At 42.9% G+C, this 27,742-nt stretch overlaps 1 protein-coding gene across 1 annotated transcript in view; it reads left to right on the top strand.

The window, feature by feature from the left end:
* stk32a (serine/threonine kinase 32A) overlaps positions 1 to 27,742 on the top strand; it is a 121,967-nt gene that overhangs the window by 41,912 nt on the left and 52,313 nt on the right. Inside the window, exon 4 of the mRNA XM_083765279.1 lies at positions 6,565 to 6,738. Coding sequence (XP_083621405.1) covers positions 6,565 to 6,738 — 174 coding nt within the window. The remainder of the gene's footprint in view (positions 1 to 6,564; positions 6,739 to 27,742) is intronic.

The following is a 27,742-nucleotide window of genomic DNA, read 5'->3' as shown; positions in this document are numbered from 1 at the left end:
GCTGCCGTTTTCACTCCTATACTTATTTTGAGAGAGAGAGAGAGCCCAGAGAGATACAGTGTTGTTTTCGTCGACTAAAACTAAGACGAAAAATGTTCTGGCGAAAACTAAATGGTAACTAAATGAAAACTAAGCTATGATGACTAAAACTAAGACTAAATATATTGACAATTTCGTCGACACATAAAAACTAGACTAAAATGTTAGGAAGGGACTAGTGGACAAGAGTATAAGACACAAGTCATTTTACACTTGGTTTCATGCTGAAAATAGCTGATCTACAAGCTCACAACGCGTCGCATTACGACGGCATCAAGCACCGCCAAAATACATTTTAGTCAACTAAATCAACCGTAGATTTAGTCGACTAAAATCTTATGTTTAGTCGACTAAAACTAGACTAACACGAAGACATTCCAGGTGACTAAAATGTGACTAAAACTAAATGAAAACTATTCAAAAGACTATGACTAAAACTAAAATCTAAATTTGCTGCCAAAAACAACACTGGAGAGATAGACAGAGAGAGAGAGAGAGAGAGAGGGGAGGAGACATGAGACAGACTCCCAACAAGTTATGTCTGTCATGTGCGTCAGAATGATTGATACCGTGGCAGATGGTTTCAGCCGCTCAGGTGCACCACACACACACACACACCGCTATGGGGGCGGAAGCGTCTATACTTTGTGTGCAGGATTCATGCCAGGAGAGCCATGCACGCCGCACTGGTGTGAGCCATTACCATAACGAGGAGGAGACCAGAGCAGATGATGAGTCCTACTATCACGTCCTATATATCACCACGGTTCTACTCTTAGCACTTTCTTCTTCAGAGGTGTTATTATAGCAGCTCGGAGGAAACCAGGTCCTCGCTGGAGGCTTCAATATGCAGAGTTGGGGAGATTGAGGCAAATCCTCATATACTCCATTTATTTTCATACCATCTCTCCGTGGTAACTTCCCATTAGGCTGCTGGTTCCAGTGATTTTACTGTCACGACACATCTTACTCCACCAATAAATAATATAATAATGAATCATACGGATGCACAGTGGTGGAATAGGTACTCAAGTAAAAGTCCTGTATTCAAAATTGTAAGTTTGTAAGTACAAGTACTCAGTGAATGGCCCTTTTTTTTACCTGTGTTCAAATCTTTCAAAAGAAAATAGCAGATCTACAAGCTCACACTATTTGCCTATGAGATGTATAGTGAAGTATCACAAAATGGAAATACTCAAGTAAAGTCAAAGGATCGGAGGCTGCTGGGGGCAGGTGAACACATTTTGGGAGATGGAGAAATGTAATGGTTGCATTACTTTATCTCTAGAATTTCAGTTCAAAAGTTCAAATTGCCCCCTGATTAATAATTAACACAACTCTTTGAACTCATGACTTTCCGTGACTCATGTCACGGAAAAGACTGTGCTATGATTTGCCCAGTGGTCACTTTGCAGTTTGCAAGTGTGAAGTGCAACTGTGAGTTTCACAGACAGCCCTTTTTCCAGTCCCCTGAAGCCACTGGCAGCCAGACATCAAGTGGTCTCAGCATCATGTGAGCCTCGGTAGACAGGCTGGAGTCAGCTCAATCAATCCCCCCCCCCCCCCCCCCCCCCCTAATCCATTCTGGGCGGGAACCCCTCTTGGTGTTTCAAGCATTCTGTTCTACTTTAGCTATTGAAAAATAGCAGACCTACAAGCTCATAGCGCGCCACTGAGTGGCGCGCTACGAGCTTGTAGGTCTGCTATTTTTGAAAAGTCGTGGCGCAAATCTTTGAATATGTATTTCAGAGCGAACATTTTTAACTAAAATATTGGCTTCTGGGGGGGTCCCCGAAACTACATATTTTGAGATGGGGTCCGTGGCCCAATAGAGATATTTCTGGGGGTCCTTGACATGAAAAAGGTTGAGGACCACTGACATAGAAACATGGGTTTTTCAGAAAAATGTTAGGAATTAGAAGCCTTTTTTTTAATCGACCTCAGTCCAGAATGGGCTAAACAACACCATGCACACAAAACACCGCCTCCGGCTAATTGGCGTCGAGACTGGTTGAGGACAAGAAGGAAACCGATGTCGGCACATAAAAGCACCGGCATGAGCCGCGGAGACGGCTTATGGCAAAATGACACGGATGCTAGAATGAACCCACTCGTGAAACTCTCAGAAAGCGCTGGGAATGTGCACTGGGATATAGTGTTGAGAGATGGTCCTTTTACCATACCAACTTCAGGGAAGATGTTAACCATATAATACTATGTACTTAGTCGACTGGGGTCTCCCAGGGCTCCATACTAGTTACTCCAGTACTTCCCTGTACCTCAATTATCTTTGTCTGTTTGTTCACCCCGAGGAGAGGGGGGGGGGGGGGGGATCGTGTGGCGCAGTGGTAAAGTGCCTTCCCACCACCACGGAGGCTGTGGGTTCAAATCCGGCATCCGGCTTTATCGAGTGTGACTATACCTAAACAATTGGCCCGTGTTCGGGGAAGGGAAGCCGGAGGGCAGGGCAGGGATCTAATAAAATGTCCACCACCGAATCAGGACACACTGTGTGTGTACTGTGTACCCACACATCTTCTTTTTCCAGAGGCTAATTGCCTGAGCATTGAAAGGCAGAAAGTACAGCCCCAGTGGGAAGCCAGCAATGTAAAATCAATGGCGATTTGTGCGATGGCTCCTCAAGTGAGAGGCCAGTGGGCCGTGTGCTGCTGAGGCAGGCATGCCGTGCAGGCCACAGCTTGATTGATGCATGAATACTAGATGGATGATTCTGCCAAGTCAGAAGCTCACCTGCATACGGATACACTTAAGAGACATGCAGGTCCACAGTACATGTATGCATATGCATGCACGTGCACATACGCACGCACACACACACACACACACACACACACACACACACACACACACACACACACACACACACACACACACACACACACACACACACACACACACACACACAGAGTAAAACGTATTAAAGCCTAGCTGCTTTAATGTAACCCAGTCACATACTGTATTTTCTCTTACTTATGTGTGTCCACATACACAGAGACACACGCACGCACGCACGCACACACATAATTATATTTGTTGCTAAACACAGATTTTACTGAATTTAATCCAATGTGGCCAAGCTGAGGCTGAAAAAAACCCAAACATCAACCAATAGGTTGATGTACCAGTAGGGAGTTATAAATGTACTTGGACCGTTTTTTTCTGACTGTACCAAATATATTCGCCAAAATACTCAAAATAGCAAAGTTGTTTGTAGCTCAGCGAATGTCCCCCCCCCCCAGCACCAAGCTGGGGTTAAAAGGGGTTAACTCCTCAAGAGACTCAAGACATGACAGGTGAATGCCTCTTTCAGACTCTTGAGTTGCTTGTCTGACATGACAGTCCAGTGTTCTCTCGGGGCAATTTTAGATTGTCTGATGATGTCTACAACATTTAAGAGGCTAATGGACGACTTTAACCAGACTGATGGACAGATACGCCATATTTGTTCAAGTCCTAAGTCTTTCTGTGGACTGGTGGTGTATCGATTTTTGGAGGTGGTGATGTGGACAGAGTGTTGCCAAGTAAGATTTCTCTGGAAGGAAGAGCAGCATTTCTAGGACATCAGTGTTAGGTCTGAAACTATCAGGGTGACAAACCAATCGTCCATTGCTTATCAAAAAACAGCTAAAGGTGTCATTGGTTGCCTGGTGGTTGGAAATACTGTCCAGTAAGGGTCACGTGTTTGTCCTTTGCAACCGCCACTTCCATGTTGATGGAAGTGTCCTTGAACCGGTCACTGGACTGCTGTATGCTTATGTCTGCCCTGACCCCTCTAAAATGTACAGTATGCTAGTCTCAGTTTCACCTGTCTTTTCGAAACCACATTCTATACGTCATCTGTTCCGTGTAAAGGTTTATGGTGTATACAAAGAAGCCCACTGAGAAGAGAAGTCTCTGAAACATAGCTTTTATTTGTATATTTTCTACCACTATAAAAGTGAATAAAAGTCACATCAACACCGAAAGTTATTGATAATTGATTTCACCTCCTCCCGCATGAATGGGAAGCAGCTCACACCTCATCCATTATCTACTAGTCCAACTCTCTTTGCTTAATATGCTGTAGTCCCTGTAATTGCCTCCAGCAGGTCGAAGGCGTGTGAGAGTATGTTTTGCACTCTGTCCGTCCGTGTGTGCGTGCGTCGATCCGTCCGTCTGCGTACAGCTAATCTCCGGTACCGTTAAAACCCGGTCGATGCCAAACTTTACACAGACACACACTCCCTGCATGCCAACGACGAACCTCTGCCCCAAAATTTCCAGTACAGCCTGTTATAGCGCCACCATGAGGCCGATTTCCACATGTTTACCTATAACTGCACAGATCTTCTTGAAACGTTGCATGCACACTCCCTAGAGGCCAACGGAAAACCTTTGACCTGCCTTTTATAGCACCACCAGGAGGCCAACTTTTGTAAAACAAATTATTTTTACATTACTCCTCCAGATTCTGTTCAAACATCCCGCAAATCGTTACGTTACTCCTCTATAGTCATGTGTTCAAGCCGGATCTGTCCGATATTTCATATTCCATCCTAATTGCCTAACATTGGTTTCCGAAGTTTGCAGGATTGGCCCGTTTTGAACAAAAAGCCTCAAATCATGAACGCAGCGTGCAATTTACGTGACATTTTTCACACATTTTCCTACTAGGCAGAGGAATAAATAAAGGTGGATTTTTGCTAAACACATTTTTGGAACAAAATGCCTAAAATTGTTCAATTGCCATCAAAGGAGTGAGAAGAAATAGCACCCTTTTCACATTGGCCTATTAGAGCGCCACCAGGAGGCCACGATAACCTGATCTGGCCTGGTGGAGACCTGTACCCCGAGGCGCACTTTTTCTAGTTTACCTATGAATCCTTTTCTGCTTCATATCACGTAAAGATGCAGACAGGACTATTGTCCCTCCATAAAAAATATAAAACAAAGGTGAAAGCCACAAAAAATAAACATTTAAATAAAAAAATTAAAAAGTTTGAATAGTGCTTTGAGCATTGTGGTGTCAGTCATGACGTCTAGACTCTAGTACATTGGAGACCTCTGGAAGCTTTGTGAGGACTTTAATAAGGTCCTTGGCTGCCTTTCAATACGTGGTATTCATTATGGTGAGGGTACGCTTGTTGAGCCATTGCTTTCGTACCTCAGCCATGACTCAGCCTTTATATTTGTCTGAACTTTTGGAGCCCTACACCCCACAAAGGGCACTGAGGTCAGCCAACGAGTTGCCGAAGGTTCCCGGAACCCTGAGGAGTAGGAATGACTACGCAATTACTGCTGCCGCCCCTAGCCTTTGGCCTACCCTTCTATTATACAGTAAGAAGTGCCAATTCTACAAATACTTTTTAAATTCCTGCCCTGCCCTGCCCTTATAAATAAAGCTTGATTTGATGACTATAATCAACCTGTCCAAAAGCACACGTGAGACCTTTTTCGTCCTCGCTGTTGCTGCCATGATGTGCAAACCCACCTTCCAAGAGCAGACCAATCAGGAACTTGCATGTATTCTCACATTCCCGAAAGCTATTGAATGGGATTAATCTGAAACCATAAAACTCTCTCAACTTTGGTGATGTAAAGCGACGCAACACTCAGCAGTAGGCATGTAACGAGCTGTTTAAGTGCCAGGACCGTAATCCCGTCTTATGGACGTCTTTGCAATGGGTGCCAAAGACGACAAGACGTCTTTAAAAAAAACAAAAAAAACAAAAAAACAATTACAATTTTTTTTTTTACAATTCTTTTAAAAACGTCCTCTCTTTCTTTATAATGGGAGAATTGGCACTCAGAGCCTAAACTGGTGACCACCAGGTGGCGCTGAAAGAAGGGAAAGAATTTAGGAGTAAGAAATATAGTCTGCAACACTGGTAAGGAATAACTCAGCTCCACTGGTTTATTAATTCAACGTTTCGATTACTGAAAGAAAGAATTCTTCAGAAATAATTTAGGAGTGCAACTGTTAATCAAACTAATGAATTTAATGGATTATTAAAAAGTATTTTTAATGTTTAAGTAATGTTTAAGTATTTCAATGTTTTTGCATTCACTTAGTATAAAAAACATTCACGACAAGTAGCAGCAATTTATTCAAATTTTATTGAATTAAAGTGAGTTGCTCTGTTTATGTAATAGGTAACTTGCTGTAAACAGGTGTAGACCCGTTTGTTTTCTGCCTGGTGGTTGTGCTTGTGTTAGTCCCAGAACTAGCTGGCTGAGGGGACATCTTTCCAGGGATTCACAGAGTGTGCGAGGGCCTTTTTTTGGCGCATGTCTGGTTCACTTTCCTTTAGGTGGTTATAGAATTTCAATGCACTCTTTTGGGTTTAGTGGGCATGCGTTATTTGGCTTTTCCGTTGGATGCGGAGAATGGATTTGCAGAATTCTGCATGCAGAGTCTCAATTTGGTGTTTATGCCATTTTCCAGGGTCTTGATCGGCAAGTGGGCCCCAGACTCCGCAACCATAGAGGGAAATGGGTTCTAATCCATCTCTCTCCCTCTCCCAGGTACTCCTTCCAGGACGAGGAGGACATGTTCATGGTGGTGGACCTGCTGTTAGGAGGTGACCTGCGCTACCACCTGCAGCAGAACGTGCACTTCTCCGAGGTGACGGTGAAGCTCTACATCTGCGAGGTGGCCCTGGCGCTGGGCTACCTGCGCAGCAAGCGCATCATACACAGGTAGGATATGGACGGACGGACAGCTATGTGCTCATTTAACTCTGAGAGTGTACGAATGGAACCAAATTGACCTGTGAGGGTCAATTTGTTTTACTTGTACACTCTCAGTACCCCATGGTGGTTCCTAAACCCGACATTGAAAAAGAGTGCACAAAAAGGTTTTGTTGAAGGTTTGGCTATACTAACCTGCAAGCATGGTGAATACAATGTTTTCCAGTGAGCTGTTGCTTCAGGCTCATTCGTTCATCACAGGGTTTTTCACCACTAAGCTGATTCACATTCAGTAGTTGTATGACTTCAGTCCAGTTAGCCAAAGAGCAGGGTCCACTCAAGCAGTAGAATTGTAGAATTTAAGTTAATTGCCTTGCTCAAATGCGCCTTAACGGAGAGAAAAGAACAAGAAGGGGGTCAGCCCTATATGTTCTACAAGAACCACAGTATGGCTGTTTATAGCATCCATCCTCGACTCTGTCTGCACTCCCTTGGGTCCTCAGCAATATATACACCCACCAAGAGTGAAGTCGATCAGATGAACAGCTAGTGCTCGAGCTACACAAAAGAAAGTCAGATAGACATGCAGAAAGATAGATTCCTGGAATTTATAAATAGCTTCTCCAGTTTAGTTTTTTCCTGCACTGCTGTTTTTCACACAACAGCCTCCAACTGCTATACCTCACCCAATATATTTTCCCCCATCTGTTCCTTTTCTGTCACCTCTCCGGCTTGTCTTTCTCCTGCCTTTCCCACTGATGAAGCGAGCAGTCACTGTCTGTGCTTCGCTTCTCCTTTGCTCTCCACCGTCAGCCTGTTGTTCCACCGTGCTGCTGTGAGTGCTCTGCCCCCCCAGCACGGCAAGGTCAAACAGGCTTGACATGGAGGCCATACCTGACACAACATTTTAGCCTGAGACAGCTGAGTAAGATATTCATGAAACACCTCACTTATGCTGCCCCCGCACGCTCAACCCAATCTGCAAAATGCGTATTAAGTGCTTTTCGGGCAGAAATATGTGCTGCATCATACAGTAGACGTGGCTACAGCCCAAAGCTATCATTTTAAGTTGTTTAAATCACTCTTGGTGCATGGGTAATTCTGTTAAGAGTCGAGACACTGAGAAAATACAGTGTGCGTTACATGGGGGTAAACCGCAGGTTCTCAACATGTGGTTTAGGTGATCACCAGGGGTCCTGAGGAGTTACAGGTCTGTAACACCTGGACTGTACACATGGACCTGTATTTGGTTCCATTTGTACACTCTCAGAGTTAAAGTAGCAATTAGGAGTAGATTGAGGGCCCAGAGAAGAAAAAAAGAAGAAAAGGAAATCAAAGGTGGTCCTAATGCATATAAAACTAGGGCTCCTTGAATCACTGGTGTGAACTGAATGACTTAGGAATGACTTAGCGGCTGCTGGAGTGAGGTGTGAACAAGCAGGTTAATGTGCACGCACGCACAATTCATCCATCCAACCTTTCTTCCTTCAATCATCCATCCATCCCAGGGCGTAGTTTGCCTGCGTTTTTGTATTAAACATTTACAGTATGTAACAGACTAAGTAAGATACTAGTCTAAAAGTAAGTAAACACTCAGAAAACACTGTGCACATTTTGATCTATACAATGCCATTTAGACATTTAAAGGCTTAATATAATGACAAAAATTTAGTTTAAATGCAACTGAGAACTTTGGTCAACTTCTACATGGTCGTTTGGTCGCAAAAATTACCTAGCTGTTCCATCCATCCAGTAGAACAGTTCCCTAACTAACCCCATAGCACCCTTCTACCTCTGACCAATTAACCAGCAGAGCAAAGAGAAAGACCTTGCAGTACTGAGTACACCACTACTAATGGTGGGCTTCACTGCTACAGAGCACACCAATTCATCAAGCTTCCTGGATAACAAATTACGCCATTTAAAAGGACGACTTAAAGCAGATTACTCACTTTTTATTCTGTCTCACAAACCCCAAGGGAGAGACCAAGATAAAAGGAAAACGAGAGAAAGAGACAGAGAGAGATAGAGGAATTATCAATGCGAATTTGCTTATTCATCCGCTCTATGTAGCTATATGCATATTTAAATGATGAATTCTATTTCTGCAGTTGAGTGCGGTGGCGCAGGTGTCTGTGTCGTGTGTCTAGATGGAATCGGCGACTTTCCAATCTGCATTCATTAGCCTCAAAGTGGAGCAGGAGTGCTAATTCTCATCTCATCTCTATGGAAATTCAGTGTAGGATTTCTACAGGTTTGTGTTGACGTTGGTGCGGTGGCTGTGTGTGCACGTGGGAGAGAGTGTTTTGTGTGTGTCCTCGCTGTGGGATGGAAATCTCATCGAAACTGGAAAAAAAATATGGATAGATCCAAATATCTAAATAGTAAAACATAATACCTAGGTAATATACCTAAGGTATAATATAAGGAGGAAGAATTTTTCCAAAAAGTGTACAGTATTTGTTAAAATCATGCTTTTATGTGGACACCAGTTCATTAAGTATGCCTGGTTTGCCTGGTGGGTGGTGATGGGTGGTGATCCACCTGAACTGAAGCCGCACCCACAGCTGTAGTTTTATGATACAGGGGGAGGGGTTAGGGGATGATGTCACTATATTACTGTTTATTACTGGGGTCAAAGGGTTCAGCCTCCAGGAAGAAACCCTAAATACAAAGTTAATAGAGCGTCGCAGTCCCGACCCCCTCGAGAGACCCGGAAATGAAATCCCTGTTCATTTTTCTCATTGACTTTTCAGAAAGTATTTATTTAAAGACGTTTACGCCACGGACAAAGCCAACTCTTGTCGTGACAAATCATGACAACAAACACAATTTTTCGGGCTGAACCAATAATTAGAAAGAAGAAGAAAACGGCAGGTTTAAACACTTTTTTTGTTGTTTTTCTTCTTTGTAATTATAAGAGTTGGCTTCGTACGACGCTTATAAGGTCTTTAAATAAATACGTTTTGAAATGTCTATGGGGAAAATGCATTGGAAACTATTTCCTGGGCCTGGCGTTGCCAGGGTGTCTAATAATTAAAGTACTGTCACCTCATAGACACATGAAACACTGGAAAAATACAAAAGTTGTGGCACTGGTCTTAAGTATTAATCAACAAGAGCTTGTTAATACTTTTGATTGGTTAAATATTTATTAAATCCATGGACACACTTTCCACGTAACCACTTTCACTTAAAAAAACAATAAAACAAAAAAGGAATAGCCCATCTGCAGGCTCACAACATTGTTTTGGGCTTTGCTGCCTTTGTTCGATAAAACAGTTAGAGAGACAGAAAACAAGGAGAGAACCCAGGACACGCTGTCGGGCATTGTTGCCTACATTGTATGTGTGTTAACCCCTCGGCTATCGGCACCTTAAAGCAGTTATTTTTGCTACTTTTGTGTGACACTGTAGTATGACGAAGTAGGGCATTAATTGATGTCTGTACGTAATCATCATATTTATTAATTATTATAGTAATACTAACCATACTGATACTGAAACTGATACAGGTGATAATGACAATAAGTGGCATACTCAAAGTGACTAACAATGCCATTAGCAAATATATGACAACACTTGACGGAATTAAGGTTTGAGGAAGCCAGGAAGGCATCATATCAACACGGGGAAAAGGCATCTCTGCTGACAACAACACACACCTCCATATTTAACTAGAGCGAGTATGCTGTTGTACTGCAGATTCCTCTGAGAGCCACCGGCTTTTCCATATTAAATACAAGCATGGCCCCCGGGGGAGACTGTGACAGTGTGACAGAGAAACAATGAGGTCACCTGAAGTAGTTAGCTGCTCTCTCAACAGCACTTGGAAATTCAAGCATGGACTATGCATTATGCAAGGGATAATGTATGACGCGGCGGTATATCAAACAGTACCAGACAGTCTAGGCCTATACAGTTCACAAAAGACCATTCATCAATTGAATTCAGTCTGACCAGAAGCATGGATAAAACATATCCCCACTGGTGATGATTACACAACATTTAGAAAAAATTACAAGAGAGGGCATATCAAAAGCTGTGGTATGGATCCCAACCAACAAATTGAACCCTGCTGAACAGCTTATACATTAGTCCAAGTTACAAAAATACTCCTCAAAACGGCAAGGAACACTGAGGTCCAATGCAGATGCTTAAAACCTTAGGATGTTTTCACTCATAAAAGTCCAACGCCAACTTCAAACCAGTTGTGGGTGGGTGTTTGTTTTAGGACAAGCATCACTCGGGGGAGCTTCAATTATTAACACCAGACTGAGTCTCATTTAGGGGACATCAAGTCAGACTGCACAGACATCTCTTAGAGGAAAGATTGATGGCAAATGGAAGGAAGGACAGGCATGCATTCAAGTTAATGTGTGTCTGACTGTGTACAGCAGTGTTTCTCACCACAAGGACCACCAAATTGATGTGTATTGGCCACAAACCTCAAGTTTGTGCCATTTACCGCCCTAAGAATAGCTTTGTCAACATTCTGTGATCTTCTGGAGCTACCAAAGCGCAAGTTTTCCAGATGTGTAGTTTCTTTGACTAGCTGTTATTAGAAGTGAGGAGGGAGGAATGGATGCACGCAACATAAATGCTGGCATGCGCAGCCCTACACACAGACCCATAAGATATATGGAAATTGGTCAGAACAATGGGCACATCTGACGGATAGGTGCGCTCAGATGCGCTATTCTGGCGCAAACGTCTGACTGTGCCTTGAGAACAAGGAGCTGCAGAGACTGGAGGGACACATAGGCTGAGTCCTCCATCCACGAGGACATGGTGACCAGCGGCCCCAGACGGATCAATCGGATTAGGGGGATTCGAGAAAGTGGCACATATACTGTAAGGATGCAGAAAATGTATATGAAAGAAAGAGCATGAATAGCCAGAGCTGGGTTGATTAAATCATCACAGGGCATAGGACTAATCATCTACACTTCTACAGTATGTGTGCCCTATGCATCACTGCAGTTTATCCATACAGAGAATTGTAGATTGACAATGAGGACCATTCTCTCAAACAAAACATCCCATAGCTCAGACCCAAGATATAAAAAAGACAAGCTAAACAGACTGGACGGGGTGAAGGTGTCAGTCAGCGCTGCTCAAACCATGCAACATTCAATGAATGTCCGTGTGAACAGAACAATATGTCTCGCATTTCAATGATCAAGGTTGAGGCAAGGCCTTTCTCAAAGGGCTCTTACACTGCATGAAGACGTGCAAACTTATCTTTGTGTAACCAAGTCTTAGTGTAATGAAGCTGCACTGCTCTCCAGCTAGTAGCTACAGTATAGCTACCACCACTCCAGAGAAGTGGGGCAGAGCACACAACAAGTTAGTGATAACACGACGACGTGTACTCAATTGATCAGTTGGATGAGTGTACTTTACAGGTGAGTTTAATGAGGTGTGATAGACCTAACAATAGACAGAAACTGCACTGTTTGTTGTAGGCATTCTCATAATAGACATTCTGTGAAAATGGCATATCTATAAACTCGTAATGTGTCGCAACATGAGCCATTGTGAGCTTGTAGATCTGCTATTTTCAGAGAAGAGATTTTGGTGCACAGGGAGAAAATGAGCGGGCCAAGGATAGACCCCTGGGGGATTCCAGTCAACTCTAGGGTGTTAGTAATTATTAATTGGCTACAGTACATAGACTGGGATCAAGTCGCTTTGCAGGTTGCTGATCCGGTCTGGGTCGAGGGCGATATGGAAATGGTGCATGCATGTGTGTTTGCAACTGATCATAATATGGAAAGCGGGCTCTCAACCAGATAACACTGGGCAATTGGTAATGAACAGCAGGTTTTCCGCTGTGTGTATAATGCCCGGTGACGAGGCGTTACTGACTAGTAGAGCTGCATCACCTACTGTAGTCCAGCAGACACAAGTTCAAGTTTTCACTCTTTACAAACGGCAGTTTGAATAGTTTGCTCAATCAATGCGTCAATAACATACTCCACACAGTCCACAGTGGCTTCGGTTAGAAACCACACGAGGCGTGCGCTGTCCTGCAGTGTCGTCCGGAACACCGTGATGGAAATTCACATGATGTCTGACCACAGGTGTTCGTAACCAGTCAATTTGTCTCAATATTTCATACCATTTGCATGGCTTCCTGTGTCAGCAACGCTTATTGACAGTGATTGGAGTCTATTGACCCACGTGTGCATTATGCTCTTTGCCTGGCATTCATACTAGGCTAGACTACTGTATGCAAGTTGCTCTTTGGATGTGACTTTAAATAGTATAGATTATATTTAAAACAATCAGTGAAGGAGTTTCACAGTATAGTGAAACCCAGTTGTGTCATACATACAAGTCATACATACATACACATTTCCCTATGAATATTTTCATACATTTGCTATGAGTTGTATTAATCAATTAATTAATGGCACAATCCTCACAAAGTTGTGAGCTTGTAGTTTGGCTATTTTCACAATATTCATCTGTGGAACTGAGTCCAACTAAATGCCTCAACTCCTACAATTCCAAGTGCTTGTCATGGTGGAGGGTCCCCAGTTCAAATATGATTATTTGGGGGTTTATTTGGGGATGATAAACATCAGTTGGCTCACATGCATAGCTTGTAAAGAAGAATTCACAAAATACTTGAAATGTACTGTATTTCGGTCAAACATTTTGTTAAAGATAGAATTGTCAAATACACGTCTATCATTGGCCCTAATGTCAGAACTGAAAAAGATACCGTAAGGCATAAATATGACATCAAGTCTGGTTCAGTCCTCGATTACTTCACAGGAATGAATGTTACCGATCATACTCGTACATTTTTGAAGATTGCTTCAACTCTCATTTCAAGTTCACAGAGAAATACGTAAATTAACCATGCAATCAAGTTGAAATAACTGGGTACTTCCCAATAACTGTTGGCAAAAATGGATGCAATTGATATCTCATTTTGTAGCTCTGATGCATTGAAAAAAATGCAAACATTTTCAATGACGACAACGATGAGTATGCTCAAATAGAATCTCTGAATCGCTGAAATGGGACCCTGTAACGCTATAAGATCAAGCCCAACACAATGTACCCGAAGGCAGATGAGATTACACTCTGCAGCTGCTGCAATACTGTACGTACAATATACAGAGTGCACTTAGTGGCTACAATTTGTTTCTACCACCATTTCTTTTGATCTTGTATCACTTTGCATTTGTACCTGAATTATAAATCATTCATGGATTGAGGATGATTCAAGTATGTTTTAGGAATCCACCCTTTATCCTTTTGTGTTGTGAAAATGTGAATATTCCATCCTGCGGTTGTGACAAGTGAGACAATTGATTAGCTCCTATAGGCCAGCAGTATTACAATGAGTAGCAAGTAGTGTGATGGTCAGCCATGCTATTACGACAGTATTCCTGTCATTCAAGAATATTTAGAGACGTGCCAGTGTGATAACAGACACAAGAACTAAGAGAAGAGTTAGTATACAACTAATATATCTCTGCTGTCAGGGGTCAAACCCTGCCTGGGGTCGATGTCAGCAAGGGCATGCGGTCCCTATAACGCCAAATCAAATGGGTTCAGATCCGAGTCTCCTGAGAAGGTGTCTCTGAAGCCTGTCCTGGACGGGAGTTTGCAGACGTACAAACTAATGATGATGATGCTGAGTTATGAGTGAGTAGAGTGGGGCCTCATTCACACGTACCAAACACCAATCAAGCAAATGTTTGGTCGTTTTTTTAGTTTTTTTGGACCACCACAATGCTTTTCCAAACATTTTAGTTTGATGAGGGGGGAGGGGCAGAACACCACCAGCAATCAGCAATCAACCACAAATGTTTGGTCAAACCATGTGACTCCCATTGGAAAAGCATTGTGGTGGTCTAAAAAAACAAAAAAATGACCAAACATATATAATATATACAAAATATTTGGGTTGCGATATTGAGGGGGCAGAAAACAGCCCGGCCACGTGGTTCATGTACTTGCAAGTAGGGACAAAGAAATGCGGAAGTGTTTCAACATTTCCCCTTATACCAACGAAGAAGAAATGCAATGTTTTTTATTAATTAAACTGATATAACAACATAACGTGGCTCATAATTGTTTATTTGGAATGTACTTTGGCTGGTATTTAAGGTAAATATAACGCGACTCACTTGTATAAGTAATTTACCGCGGACATGCCGCATTTACCGCAATACATTGGCTTTAGTAATGCGGTTAGCTTATAATATTAGCAAATGTAAGCTAACGGCTGGAGGACTACGGATAATCCGGTCAATAACATCATTACACTTAAATTAATACAATTATGTCATGTTTACATGCCTAGTCAAGCTCTGACATTTATTTCAGACCTGCTCAAACATTAAATGAATAATAATATAGCTTCAGATCATTTTAGACAGAAAAATAAAAAAGGAAAAATAAAAAAGTTTTTCAGCTGTCCTGAACAGTTGCAACTTGCGCGATGGCAGTCTGTACATCGCGTGGGGGAAAAAGTGGACCTTTAATAGGACTGGCGATCAGAGATGTGATTGAGAGTAGGGCTGTCACGGTTACAAATTTAAGCTGACGATTAATTGTCACACAAATAATTGCGATAAACTATTTAATTGTGTGTTTTGCATTGAACATAATGTAACATTCCAATTTGTATTTTCTGATTGCCGTTAAGGCTGTGTAATCCCAAATTGCACAGGGCAGATATGACAAATAACTTAAATATACAAAGAAATCACAGACACATTTAATCCTTCTCTTCTTTCCAAAACATTTACAAAATAGCTATTTTTGATATATTTTTTTAATTTATGGATATTTCTCAACATGGCAACGATTGACGATTAAGAAAAAAATAATTGTGATTATCTCCAATAATTGCAATTAGGCGATTATGTAATTATTGTGACAGGCCTAATTGAGGGTATGTTCCCATTGACACACTGGAAAAGGCGTTATCCCAGCCAGTAACCACGACAAGTGGTGCAAAGGCCACTCCTGCCGACTCAGAGCAGTCCAATTTGCATACGGACCGGGTGGGAATCATTGTACCAACACTGGTACATCAAAGGGCATCCTCACTCAGCATCAGCATCAGACGCAAAGGGTACCGTGACCTGGCCGAGTGTCGAAATATGACAAGTTCACATGGGAGTGAGAATGCGTTGGAGAAAAAGGGCCCTGATTCAGGCATTTGAAACGTGAGGTACATTTAGAAGAGTATCAAGCAAGAGAGTATAACTCCTGATCAGAGTGGCAAGGTCATTCGACCATTGAGTCAGGACAGCTGTTATTCACATTGAGGAAAGTGGGTGCAATGAGAGTCCACTTTAAACTGGCAAGGCAAGCAGACATAAATCTTTCATTAAAAAAGGCAACCTATCCCTCTGAAGTTCCCCCTGGTCGGCTCTAGCCATTTTGAAACTCTCTTCACGTTCGGTGGCTGTCACCTTCAAAGCCCCGCTTTGAATGGTTCACCGTGCGCTCAGTCTTTACAGTACAGTACTTCCGTGACCCGCTGACTAGTGCCGGTGCGTTCAGTTATTTTAAAGACAGACGCTGCTGGGAAGATGGCTGCTGCTGCACTGACGCACTCTGAAGCCCGTCACACACCGTCTGCGACCGCCGCGCGTCAAAACAGCCGCCTCCATTATTTTCAATGAACCCATCGCACAACGGCGGCGTCCGACGCGCGCTGGCGCCTCGCCTGGCGCGCCGATAGAACCAGTTCTATTTTCCAGGCGGCGCCGCGCGGCAACGCGGCGCGCCGCGGCGGACGGAGCCGGTGTGTGTTGGGCTTGAGTTGTCAAGGCTGGGATGTATTTTAGTGCTGAATGGTAACATACGTTATATATCTCAATGGGCTACATGTTCCATTTTAAGCCTAAAGTCAAAGCCACATTTTGCTAAAACAGCCTGTTGCTCTGATGAAGGCTCATAGCCGAAATGTTTACTTTTGGTGTGTGCCAATAAAAAAGTGGAAATGTGAGTGAAAATGTTGGATGTGCTACCTTTTTTTAATTGTTTTAATTCCTACATTTTGAGGGTTGCCTTCGCCGTTTGCAAATATACAACTGCACAATGTATCAACAACAGACTGATGAATGCTGATGCCCTGTGGCAGGTTGCATTGTTACCAATGAAACTGAAAGCCTTTTTGGAAGGGGAACTGGGCTAGGTATACTGTATGCAAAGATAGCTCGGTGTTCTCGACATACTAATGACTGCAACTGTCTGCAAGTAGCCTAAAAGTTAATTTCCAATTGCTTCCCTCGCTCTGAGTCAGTGCCGTGACGGTATACTCGTCTTGAAGAAGCTTGCCAGTATACTACTTCTTCTAATAGCCGTTTCTGGCATTGCTGCTTTTTGGTTCTGCGGGATCCTTTTTTTTTTGCATTCTGCATTTCTATCAGTGGACAGGGCGTGTGAGCACTCCGTCCTGCTCCAGGACCCTCATGCTCGATCCCCAGCATGTGTCTGACTCTGTGATGAGCTGAGGAGCCAGCACACTGAGCACACCCAGTTGAATCTGACTCTGTGATGAGCTGGGGAGCCAGCACACTGAGCACACCCAGTTGAATCTGACTCTGTGATGAGCTGAGGAGCCAGCACACTGAGCACACCCAGTTGAATCTGACTCTGTGGTGAGCTGGGGAGCCAGCACAGTGATCACACCCAGTTGAATCTGACTCTGTGATGAGCTGAGGAGCCAGCACAGTGATCACACCCAGTTGAATCTGACTCTGTGATGAGCTGGGGAGCCAGCACACTGAGCACACCCAGTTGAATCTGACTCTGTGATGAGCTGGGGAGCCAGCACAGTGATCACACCCAGTTGAATCTGACTCTGTGATGAGCTGGGGAGCCAGCACAGTGAGCACACCCAGTTGAATCTGGACTTCAGACAGATCTCTTCCTTTGCTCCTCCTGCTACAGGAGAAGGTGCTGACTATTCTCTTTTAGTGACGGCATGGCCCGGGGATGGTTGTCATCCATGCCAGATCCGGCAATATACATTATACATAATAAACGTGTTCGTGCACGTGCGCATGCGCACACAGGCTTGTATACTACAGCCTATGCTTTTATTTTGTATTCTTGAAGCTCTCCACCCCTACCTGCTGTATCTGTGCTGTGTTACGTGCTGCATTGCTGCTATGACAACTGAATTCCTTTCTCTTGGTCGGTCCGTCCGTCTGTCCGTCCGTCCGTAAGTAATATGCATCAGGCAACAGCTGTCAGTTTGTATGCTTCAGTTAAATTGATAGATATCTGATTAATGTGTACACACACACACACACACACACACACACACACACACACACACACACACACACACACACACACACACACACACACACACACACACACACACACACACACACACACACACACACACACACACACACTCAGAGCTTTAGCCTTCCCTCTGGCTCAAATTGAGTGATGGAGGACCTAAAATAGGCAACAGTTTGTCCAGGACACATTAGGTTTCACCTGCAACATGCACAATTCAAAATACCTTCTGAAAGACAGAGAAAGGCCACATTGTTCCAAAGTCATCAAAGAGGTTGGAAGTTGCTTGAAGGGGGGGAGAAAGAGAGAGAGAGAGAGAGACAGAAAGAGAGAGAGAGAGAGAGAGACAGAAAGAGAGAGAGAGAAAGAGAGAGTATGCATGCATGAGTTCCATTAATCAGATCCTTCAATCATCAATTTAACTAAAAGCATACAAACTGCCAGCTGTTGCCTGATGCATATTACTCACTCTCCCCTAGCCTAGACCCCCCCCCCAATCTCTCTCCCCCTCCCTCTTTCTATCTGTCTGTCTCTCTCTCTCCACATCCATCCCTTGTGTGTCTCGCTGTCATTGGTAAATGTTGCATCATCAGGGATCTCTCCAGCCCTCTTTTCTCTCTCATCCATATGTTAGATCTTTCTCACGTCTCTCTCTCTCTCTCTCTCTCTCTCTCTCTCTCCCTATCTCTCTCTCTCTCTCCCCCCTCTCTCTCTCTCTCTCTCTCTCTCTCTCTCTCTCACAAAAGAGAAACCACAGAGGAACAAAACAATCAAATGTAACTTAGAGACAACGATCTTACGAAACCATAAGGATTGTGCATTTTCTGTCAGAAATATACATCCACATTGGAAAGGTTATCTTGGGATACACTTTTGAAACAAATGACAGCTGTAACTATTTCAATGTGTTGCATGAACTCGTATGAAACCTAAATGGCAGTTTCTTAGATGTATTTAAAGGTAATTGCTCTCTCTCAGCCCCGAAACCCCCCCCCCCCATCCGTTCCCTTTCCTTTGTGTCTCTCTTTCATAGTAATAGTGTTTATGTTGCATCATCCGGGACTTTCTCTGAGGTGGTGTTGTTGTAGGGCTTTCCTCTCATCATATCACCTCTTGCATTCTCTCTCCTGACATCGCGCTCACACTCACACTCACACACACACACAGTCTTATTGGGTATTCTCTTGTTTTGTCATACCTGCTTCAGCTTGTTACTCATACTCTTGTTTGTCTCTCAGAGGGACTACTGTTTTATTTATTGAACCTTTATTGAGAAAGGATATCCCCTTGAGATGTATCATCTCGACAAAACAAACAACAAAGAAAGCTCTCCCAAAACTAGCCGCTCCCATCCCACCTATTCCCCGCAACATTGTATCAATAAGTCAATATAGTAATGATACAAGTATACAAGATGATGAACATACACCGGAACAACAACAGGCCGAGCATCATGACAGATATTAACAACATTGTCATTACATCATGACCAAGTACAAACATGCACTTGAAAATAGTAGATAGTAAATAGTAAATAGTAGTAAATAGTAGATAGTAAATAGTAAATAGTAAATTTGCCGCATGATGTAAGGAAAGAGAGAACAATCAGAACAATCGGAGGCAGTTAGAAACAGGAGCATGGTGTTTGGAGATGAATAATGATAGACACTTTAAAAATATTGAAGGAGTTAACAGTTTCCGTGCTTTGAATGGATTACTCCAGGTTAATGTCGCTGCCATATCGGACATACGCGACTTTTGTTTTATGTGTTTAATCCGCCGCAATGTAAAAAATAAATAGAAATTCCTTCTTCGCCGCAGAGAAAGAGAGTAGATGCATCTGTTTGGATGATGAAACCGGAAATCGTCACATGCTGTGGGCTGCTAGGGCTTCTGGGAAATTGAGGCCAATACAAACGAATGGGGTTCAACGCCTCATGGAGGAGGCTCCTGTGCTGCGTCTTCCGGGTGTACCAAGATGGCGGGTGGTCCGGCCGTTCATAACAAACGGGGGAAGCTTTTTTCGCTCGATTTTCGCGGATTAAAAGCCCAAATAATTCAGCGTATGCTCTAAAGGTAATACAACAATCTCGGCAGTGAAGGGGGGTTGATTAAAAGTCTGGTAAATCGTTTTCCGCAGTCAAACTGTTAATGGATCTGAGGGAACTGGGGAGATTGTTCCAGTCGACAGGAGCTTTAAATTTAAAAGCACGCCGACCAACTACTTTTCTGATGTTGGTGGGGACTATCAGGTAAAGATGGTCTGTGTGCCTCAGGTTGTATGGTGAGCTGAAGGGACGTATATATTGTTTTAGATATTCCGGGTAATTAAAGTACATGCATTTAAAGACAAATAATAGCCAGTGAGAGTGTCTTCGAGCTTTTAGTGTTAGCCAGTTGAGGGACAGTTGAGGGTCTGAAGCCAGATTGAAATGGAGATAAAATGTGATAATTAATGGCATACTTGGAGAGTTGATTAAAGATTAACTTTTCAAATATCTTTACTGTGCTATTTATAATAGAAATTGGTCTATAGTTTTTGAGATCGTGAGGATCCCCAGCTTTATGTAGGGGGGTGATACTGACACATTTCCAGAATGAAGGAATTTCACATGTTGATAAAGAAAGATTAAATAAATCAGAGAGTGGGAATGAGATAATGTGAGGTGCAATTTTCAGGAATTTGATCTCTAAACCATCGGGACCAGCAGCACCTGACCGTAACTCCCGGATTGCCAGTTCGACATCAGTTGGAGTGATTTTGGCAAAAGAGAAGGAGCTGGGGTTATTCGGGGGGGCATGAGAATAAGGTGGGCCTGATTGGGAGCTGCAAACAGAAGAGAAGTGGTGACTAAAAGCATTGGCTATTATGGAAGGATCGCCAGTTAGCCCGTCATTGATCTTAATGAGATTAGGACTTTTACTTGTTTTGTTAAATATGTTGTTAATTCTGTTCCAGAATTTTTTGGGGTTGTTTAAATCATTATTTAGGCAGTCCTTGTAGAAATTTGCTTCGGCATTTCTAGTTTTGGTTTTACATGTGTTCCTTAAATGTTTATTATGTATTCCAGTCAGACGAATCATTCGATGATCTATATTTTAGCCAGGCCTTGTCTCTCTGTTTGAACAGTTGAATGAGTTCACCATTAATCCAGGGTAAGTGTCTACCTTTAACCTTGATGGAAATCCAGGGGGAATGTTTGTCTATGACTTTGTTAAGTTCTGTATAGAGGAAGTTCCAGGCGTCTCCAACCGAAGGTATTAATTGAAAGCGATTCCAGTTAATGTCGAGTAAATCATGGGAAAAAAGTTCATTGTTTAAAATTTTAAACTGTCTTACTTTTATGTATCTTGGTGGTAAACGAGGTAATTGGATCTTCCACACACAAAAAATGATTGAATGGTCACTGAAGCAGTCGGGTAATACCCCGGATTTTGTAATTCTGTCTGGATGAGAGACAAGAATCCAATCTAGCAGAGATTTAGTTAAATGAACAGGATCGACTCTGGTAGGTTCGCTAATGAGTTGGGTGAGATTACTGCTGTTGATAGTATTACGGTCCTTGGATGATGACCTTTCAAGCCAATTTCGGTTAAAGTCCCCCAAAATAATGTTTTCATTTATCCGATCTATAGAATTGATAGTGGAGAAAATGTGTTGTATAGATTCGGCGGGAGCATTTGGAGGTCTATATGTTGACAACTCTGTGACACACACACACACACACACACACACACACCAATCCTGCAAACTTTGGAAGCCAATCTTAGCCAATCAGATGACTATACCGATAGTATACGGATAACATCTGTAAAACAAATGGGGCAGAGATTCGGAATTGGCATCCAGGGAGTGTGTGTGCATGTGCACAGTTTCGTAGTGTGGGTCTTCGTCAGGTATGATGAGTATACATTACAACATCAAGAGGCGTATTATATACAACAGCATATGGGCAGGTCTACAAGGAACAAGCTCTGATGCAATGATGAAAATCACTGCATCTAAAAGGATGAGGCTGCAATCAGCATGTAGTGCGTGTCAAGCTGAAGGATATAAATATATTGAACAATAGTGGCTCTAAGTAGAACCCAAAAGAAGTATAAAGGTGCAGACATAGTTAGAAGTAAGCTGCAAACCAAATAAAAACATTGCAAAGGATAAAAAATACTGCCTACCGGATGAGACCTATTGAACTATTGTTCAATATATTTATATATATATACAGAGTCATTCAGCTTGACACGCCCTATATGCTGACCAGCACCTGTAGAATTCATGGAGATGTGCGTGCTTCCTGTCGTATCCGTTCCCCTGACCTATGACATCTGCATCAGAAAGTCTCTTTGCCTTCTGACAAACTTTCACTACGCTAATGGCCATGAAAAAGTATGAAAGTTCATAATATGCTAGCTGTTATGAATGCACTCTCGAGTCTCTCTCTCTTCTGTTGCAGACAACGCTTTGAAAAGAGTGAAGTGAAGCCTTTGTCGTCTTCTCACAGGAAAAGCGCTCAAAGATTATTTATTCATGAAGCATGTTTTAGACCCACATCAGAAGCAGACAAGGCGGTTTCACGTCCAATTCTCAGATGTGCAGCATACTATACTGTAGAGTGAGGCAAGGAGGTGAATGGAACATTACATTTTTAATTGGAAATAAATCTAGACTTGAAAGAATGAGGGGGAGAGAGAGAGAGAGAGATACCTGAAGACTGAACAAGGAGAGTGCAATGTTTGTGTGCCTTTCAAGAGAGAGAGCATGACAGATGCCACTGAGAGTGACAGATATCCACTGCAAAATCCCAGCATCCATAGAAGTGTGAAAGTGGACCCAAATGGGTCCTTAAAGTTGTAGTTGGGCATAGATGGGAGGAAAAGCTGACACAATTACTTTTTTCCTGAACGGTGAGTGTGAATTATTCATCATTGATAATGATAATAGCATAGTGAGGTTCTTTGCAGGCGTTCTTAGAGTTGACTGGATGGCCCTTGTTGGTTTCTTCTCTCCAAAATGAAGAAGAAAACAAGTCCCCCCCCCCCACGGCCCACACACACACACACACACACACACACACACACACACACACACACACACACACACACACACTCAGCACACATAGCACTCACCCCAAACAGGTTGTTCCTATTTGACAGATCGAGCTGACAGAGAGGAGGGATGGTGTTTAGGTAGGGAGAGAGAGAGTTCCTTATCAGGGCAGGCACTGCTAGCAGCTGTTTTTTTGTTGGCTTCCCACTTTGCGTTCAAAGGCAGGGTCTGTCTGACTTTGGAGAAGTTGATGGGGCTGCTGACTGGGTGTTTTTGGTGAACGTGTGTGTGTGTGTGTGTGTGTGTGTGTGTGTGTGTGTGTGTGTGTGTGTGTGTGTGTGTGTGTGTGTGTGTGTGTGTGTGTGTGTGTGTGTGTGTGTGTGTGTGCGCGTGCGTGTGTACGTACGCATGTGCTAAAAATATTTGGGTTTGGTGCTTACAATTAAAAAATTGTAGAAGACAATTGAATGGCATGTCTTAACCACCACCGTCTTAAAATATTGACGTCCTCACAAGTATATTATTAGAAACGTGTGTGTGTGTTATCGTGCGTGCATTTGTTGGTAGTGGTAGACTTTTTTGTGTTTTGTGTGACTTTGTGACTGAAGGGATGTTTGAAGAGACAAGCTCCTAAAACACAGCAACCATCAAACATGTTTTGATGACACACTGCCTGAATACACTTTTATGGTTATGGTTGTGGTAGACTTTGACAACAACATGTAGTTACGTAGCTATAGCTGTCTATACCGATTTACACTGTGATTCTAGAAGCTACAGTACAAGCTCACAATACATCAGCTTTTCCAGAATGCAGAATATATTCTGCAAAAATATTTAAGATATTTTGGGGCTTTTTCTGCCTTTATTTAATAGGACAGTAGACTGACAGGAAATGGGGAGAGAGAGATGGGGAGTGACACGCAGCAAAGCTCGCTTGGATCGGGATGGGAACCCGACACGCTGTCGGGCTGGATTAGCACCCTAGCTGTCCCAACATCTATGCCAGCCGTCTGGGCTGAATGTATCACTTCTGTACCCATGGGACAATGGTGACATATATGTATCTATGATGTGCTATAGGGAATTATTGGAGCGACATATAAAATACAGTACTGTACAGTACAGTAGAGATCTATGTGAAATCATGTCAGGCAAGCACAGTATAAGTAAGTGCCCCTTCAAAGATATAGACCCCCTGGTGTTTTCATATTTTTCACATGTGCATAACCTGTTTGCAAGCATGTATATATGCGCGTGTACGCGTGCGTGTGTGTGTGTGTGTGTGTATGCGTGTGTGCGTGTCATGGGTGTATCAGTGTCAGCTCCCAGGTGTGTCCGTGTGCTCTGCATGGTATCAGTGCCGTGTCATATGGCCAGGTAGGGGCTTCAGTTACCCCTCTACCATGATGGCTGAATGTAATGAGGCCATTAGATCCTGCTAATAGCTTGTAGGGTCAGTCGAGCGAGAGAAAAGCCAAGAGGATCAGCTTGCACTCTGTGCTGCCCCGGTCGGGCCCTCGCTGGTTCGCTTATCAAACTGTTTGCTCGATTCATCCTTCAGCAGCTCCCATATCTATGCGCTCTGTTTTCCCTCATTTATCCAAGCGATGTAATTAAATTCACGGAGAGCACAGTAAATGGGATTAGTAATTACATCTTGCCTCTCATATCTGATTCGCTGACACCATTCTGGGTCTATCTGGACAAAGTGTGAGTGTCAGACGGTGCAAGAAAGCAGGGGAGAAAGAAGGAAATAGACAAGAGAATGGAAGAACAAAGGAGGAGAGAAAGTAAGAAAGAGGGATGGGAAGAAAGAAAGAGAAAGAATATACACAGAGAGAAAGCATAAAGAAAGAAAGTATAGGCCTAAATAAAATAAGGAGAGAATTAAATAAATCAATCAATCAATCAACCAATCAATCAATTAAATGTGCAGTCAAAGAAATGACATACCAATGACCCAAAACGGAACTGTAGGCCTACTAGACATCAGCTTATCAACCTAAAGCTTCACTCTGCACTTGTTTTGTTAGAAGAAGAAATAAAACAGAGGAAGAAAAAAAGGAATAAAGACGATAGAACAAAAATTAAATAAAGAGAGAAAGAAAGAAAAATAAAGAGAGCAAAAAAAGACAGACACAAAGACACCAGAATTAGCAAAAGTGCCAGAGAGACTTGCACTGCACTATCCTTCTCTGTTTCTGGCGCCCCCTACTGGTACTAATAAGTCATATACTCGTGCTCATGACCAATGATACATACTAGGCATGGACATTGCTGGTTGTAGGAGTGGTTGCACCACTCAAAAAAAGAGCTAGCTCAATAGGCTTGGTTTTCAGTTATACTTCAGTTAATTGTGGAGCAAATATTGAGGTAGTCTGACATGGCTATAGCCTATCTGAGATCTCCTGTATAATTCAAACTGGGTGGACACAATTTGGAAACTTTGAAAAAATGTAACAAAGCACTGCAGTACCAAGACGGTAAGCACTCTTTAAGGCAATACCTCAACCACCTACCAAACATTTGCCGTTCTGAGGAAAGCAAAACAGAATCATTTTACTGTTATTACTGTTTTGTGACTGTAACTGAATTAGACCGTTCATCACCCAGGTGTCAGCCCAGCTCCTAATCCAGACAACAGTCATGTCAACACTATTGTAACTCCCTCCTTACCGGCATGCACACTTAAGCCTCTCCAACTGATCCAAAATGCAGCAGCTCGCTTGCCCCGTATTCATACGAGAGTCATGGCTTAACTCAGGGGTCGGCAACCGGCGGCTCTAGAGCCGCATGCGGCTCTTGAGCACTCCCCTGGTGGCTCTCTGTAGCATTACAAAAAAATCGATGAAAATGTATAAAGTTTATTTTTTCACATTTTTATTTTTCATTTATGGTTTCTGTAGGAGGCAAAACGTGACAGAAACATTCTTAAGTTTCCCAAATTTGTAAAAATGTGTAGAATAAATATTAAGTTTCAATAATGTCAACTAAAATTCGCGTCATAGCATGCGACGCATGCTGCGCGCCAGACACTATTATAAACAAACCGGTGGGTGTGTGAGGCTGGTGCCTGCTACGCTATGGCTTCTACAGGGAGAAAAAGAAAGATAGCAGACGAAAACAGAGGATTTAACAATTCGTGGACAGACGCTTATGCCTTCACAGCCAATGCAGATGGATTTCCTGTATGCTTGATCTGCAGTAGCCCATGACGCAACAGCAGCCTGTTTTCGCAATCGCAGTCCAAACGTGTATATATTATAAACATTCCGATTTCAAATATAAGGTCCTCGCCACATGTGCCACGGGGGTTAGAAATTTGCTGGTACAGTGATTAGCATTGCTGCATCCCGCGTTGTTTAATAAAAAGCATTTTTATCCGAGCGCCCCGGCTACTTTTCTCAAACGGGGTTGGGAAATCCACAGTTGCACACCGGTTGGGGGCGCGTAGTTGAAAGCCAATGGCAAAATAACAGCTCGGATAAAAATGCTTTTTATTAAACAACGCGGGATGCAGCAATGCTAATCGCTGTACCAGCAACATTTTAACACCAGTGGCACACGTGGCGAGTACTTTATATTTGGAATCTGAATGTTTATGTACACGTTTACTTTACAATGTAAATGTAGCGATTGCGTAAAACAGGCTGCAGTTGCCATGACGCACCATGGCTAAATCTGCAGTGACAAACTTATCAAACAATAAATAAAACGTGGCAAGCCGTTCAGACGGTGACTACAGTATATGAAGGAGTCATATAGACGTTGAAGGAGTCATATAGACGTATTATCTCCCGTGTTGCAACGAAACTATAGCAGCAGCCAGCATGAGTGGTGGAGTAAGCTGCGATCCACTTCTTAAAAGTTAGTTTGCTGACTTTGCTCCCTTCTGCTTTCTTCAGCAGTTCTGCGACTGCAACAGCCCTCTTTCTCTCATTCATGCAAACTTAGCATGCTTTCCCTGGAAATGTCTTTCAACGTTACTTTTTTATTGTTTGATAGTTTGTCACTGCAGATTAATAAGCATACAGGCAAATACCGATATTGTAAACCTCCCAAAACACGACACACTTGTGTGGAAAACATGTAATGCTCTTCCAGACAATTACGGAAGCGCACTCGCCTATATTAGTTTGCATTGCACAGTGCGCTCAGTGCGCTATTTCCGAACGTGCCCGTAATGAAAGTTAAACCATAGCGCACTTTTTATTTTGATAGATAGGCTAATATCCACTTGCAGCCCTTTTGTCTTCATTATATAAGCATTTTAAGGCTTACATTTTTGCGGCTCCAGATAGATTTTGAATTATTTTTTTTGGTCGAAAATGGCTCATTCAACATCTTGGGTTGCCGACCCCTGGCTTAACTGCACCCTGTTTTTGGCGCTCGCTACATTTACAACTTTTACGTTATATATAAACATTCGGAATTCAAATATAAAGTACTCACAATTTGTCCCACGGGTGTTAGTTAGTTGCAGCACCAGCGATTAGAATTTCTGCATCCCGCGTTGTTTAATAAAAAGCGTTTTTATCCGAGCTGTTATTTTGCCATTGGCTTTCAACTACGCGCCCCTATCGGTCGGGAGGAGGGTGGCACTCGGTGTGTTCGATATAGGTACGCTGACCGCCCTGCCAATACAGACTAATAGGCGAGTGCGCTCCCG

Source organism: Protomyctophum parallelum, assembly GCF_964188405.1.
Source record: "Protomyctophum parallelum genome assembly, chromosome: 1".
Classification (NCBI taxonomy): Eukaryota; Metazoa; Chordata; class Actinopteri; order Myctophiformes; family Myctophidae; genus Protomyctophum; species Protomyctophum parallelum.
Note: the sequence above shows the minus strand (reverse complement) of the source record. Positions and strands in the feature narration are given on the sequence as shown.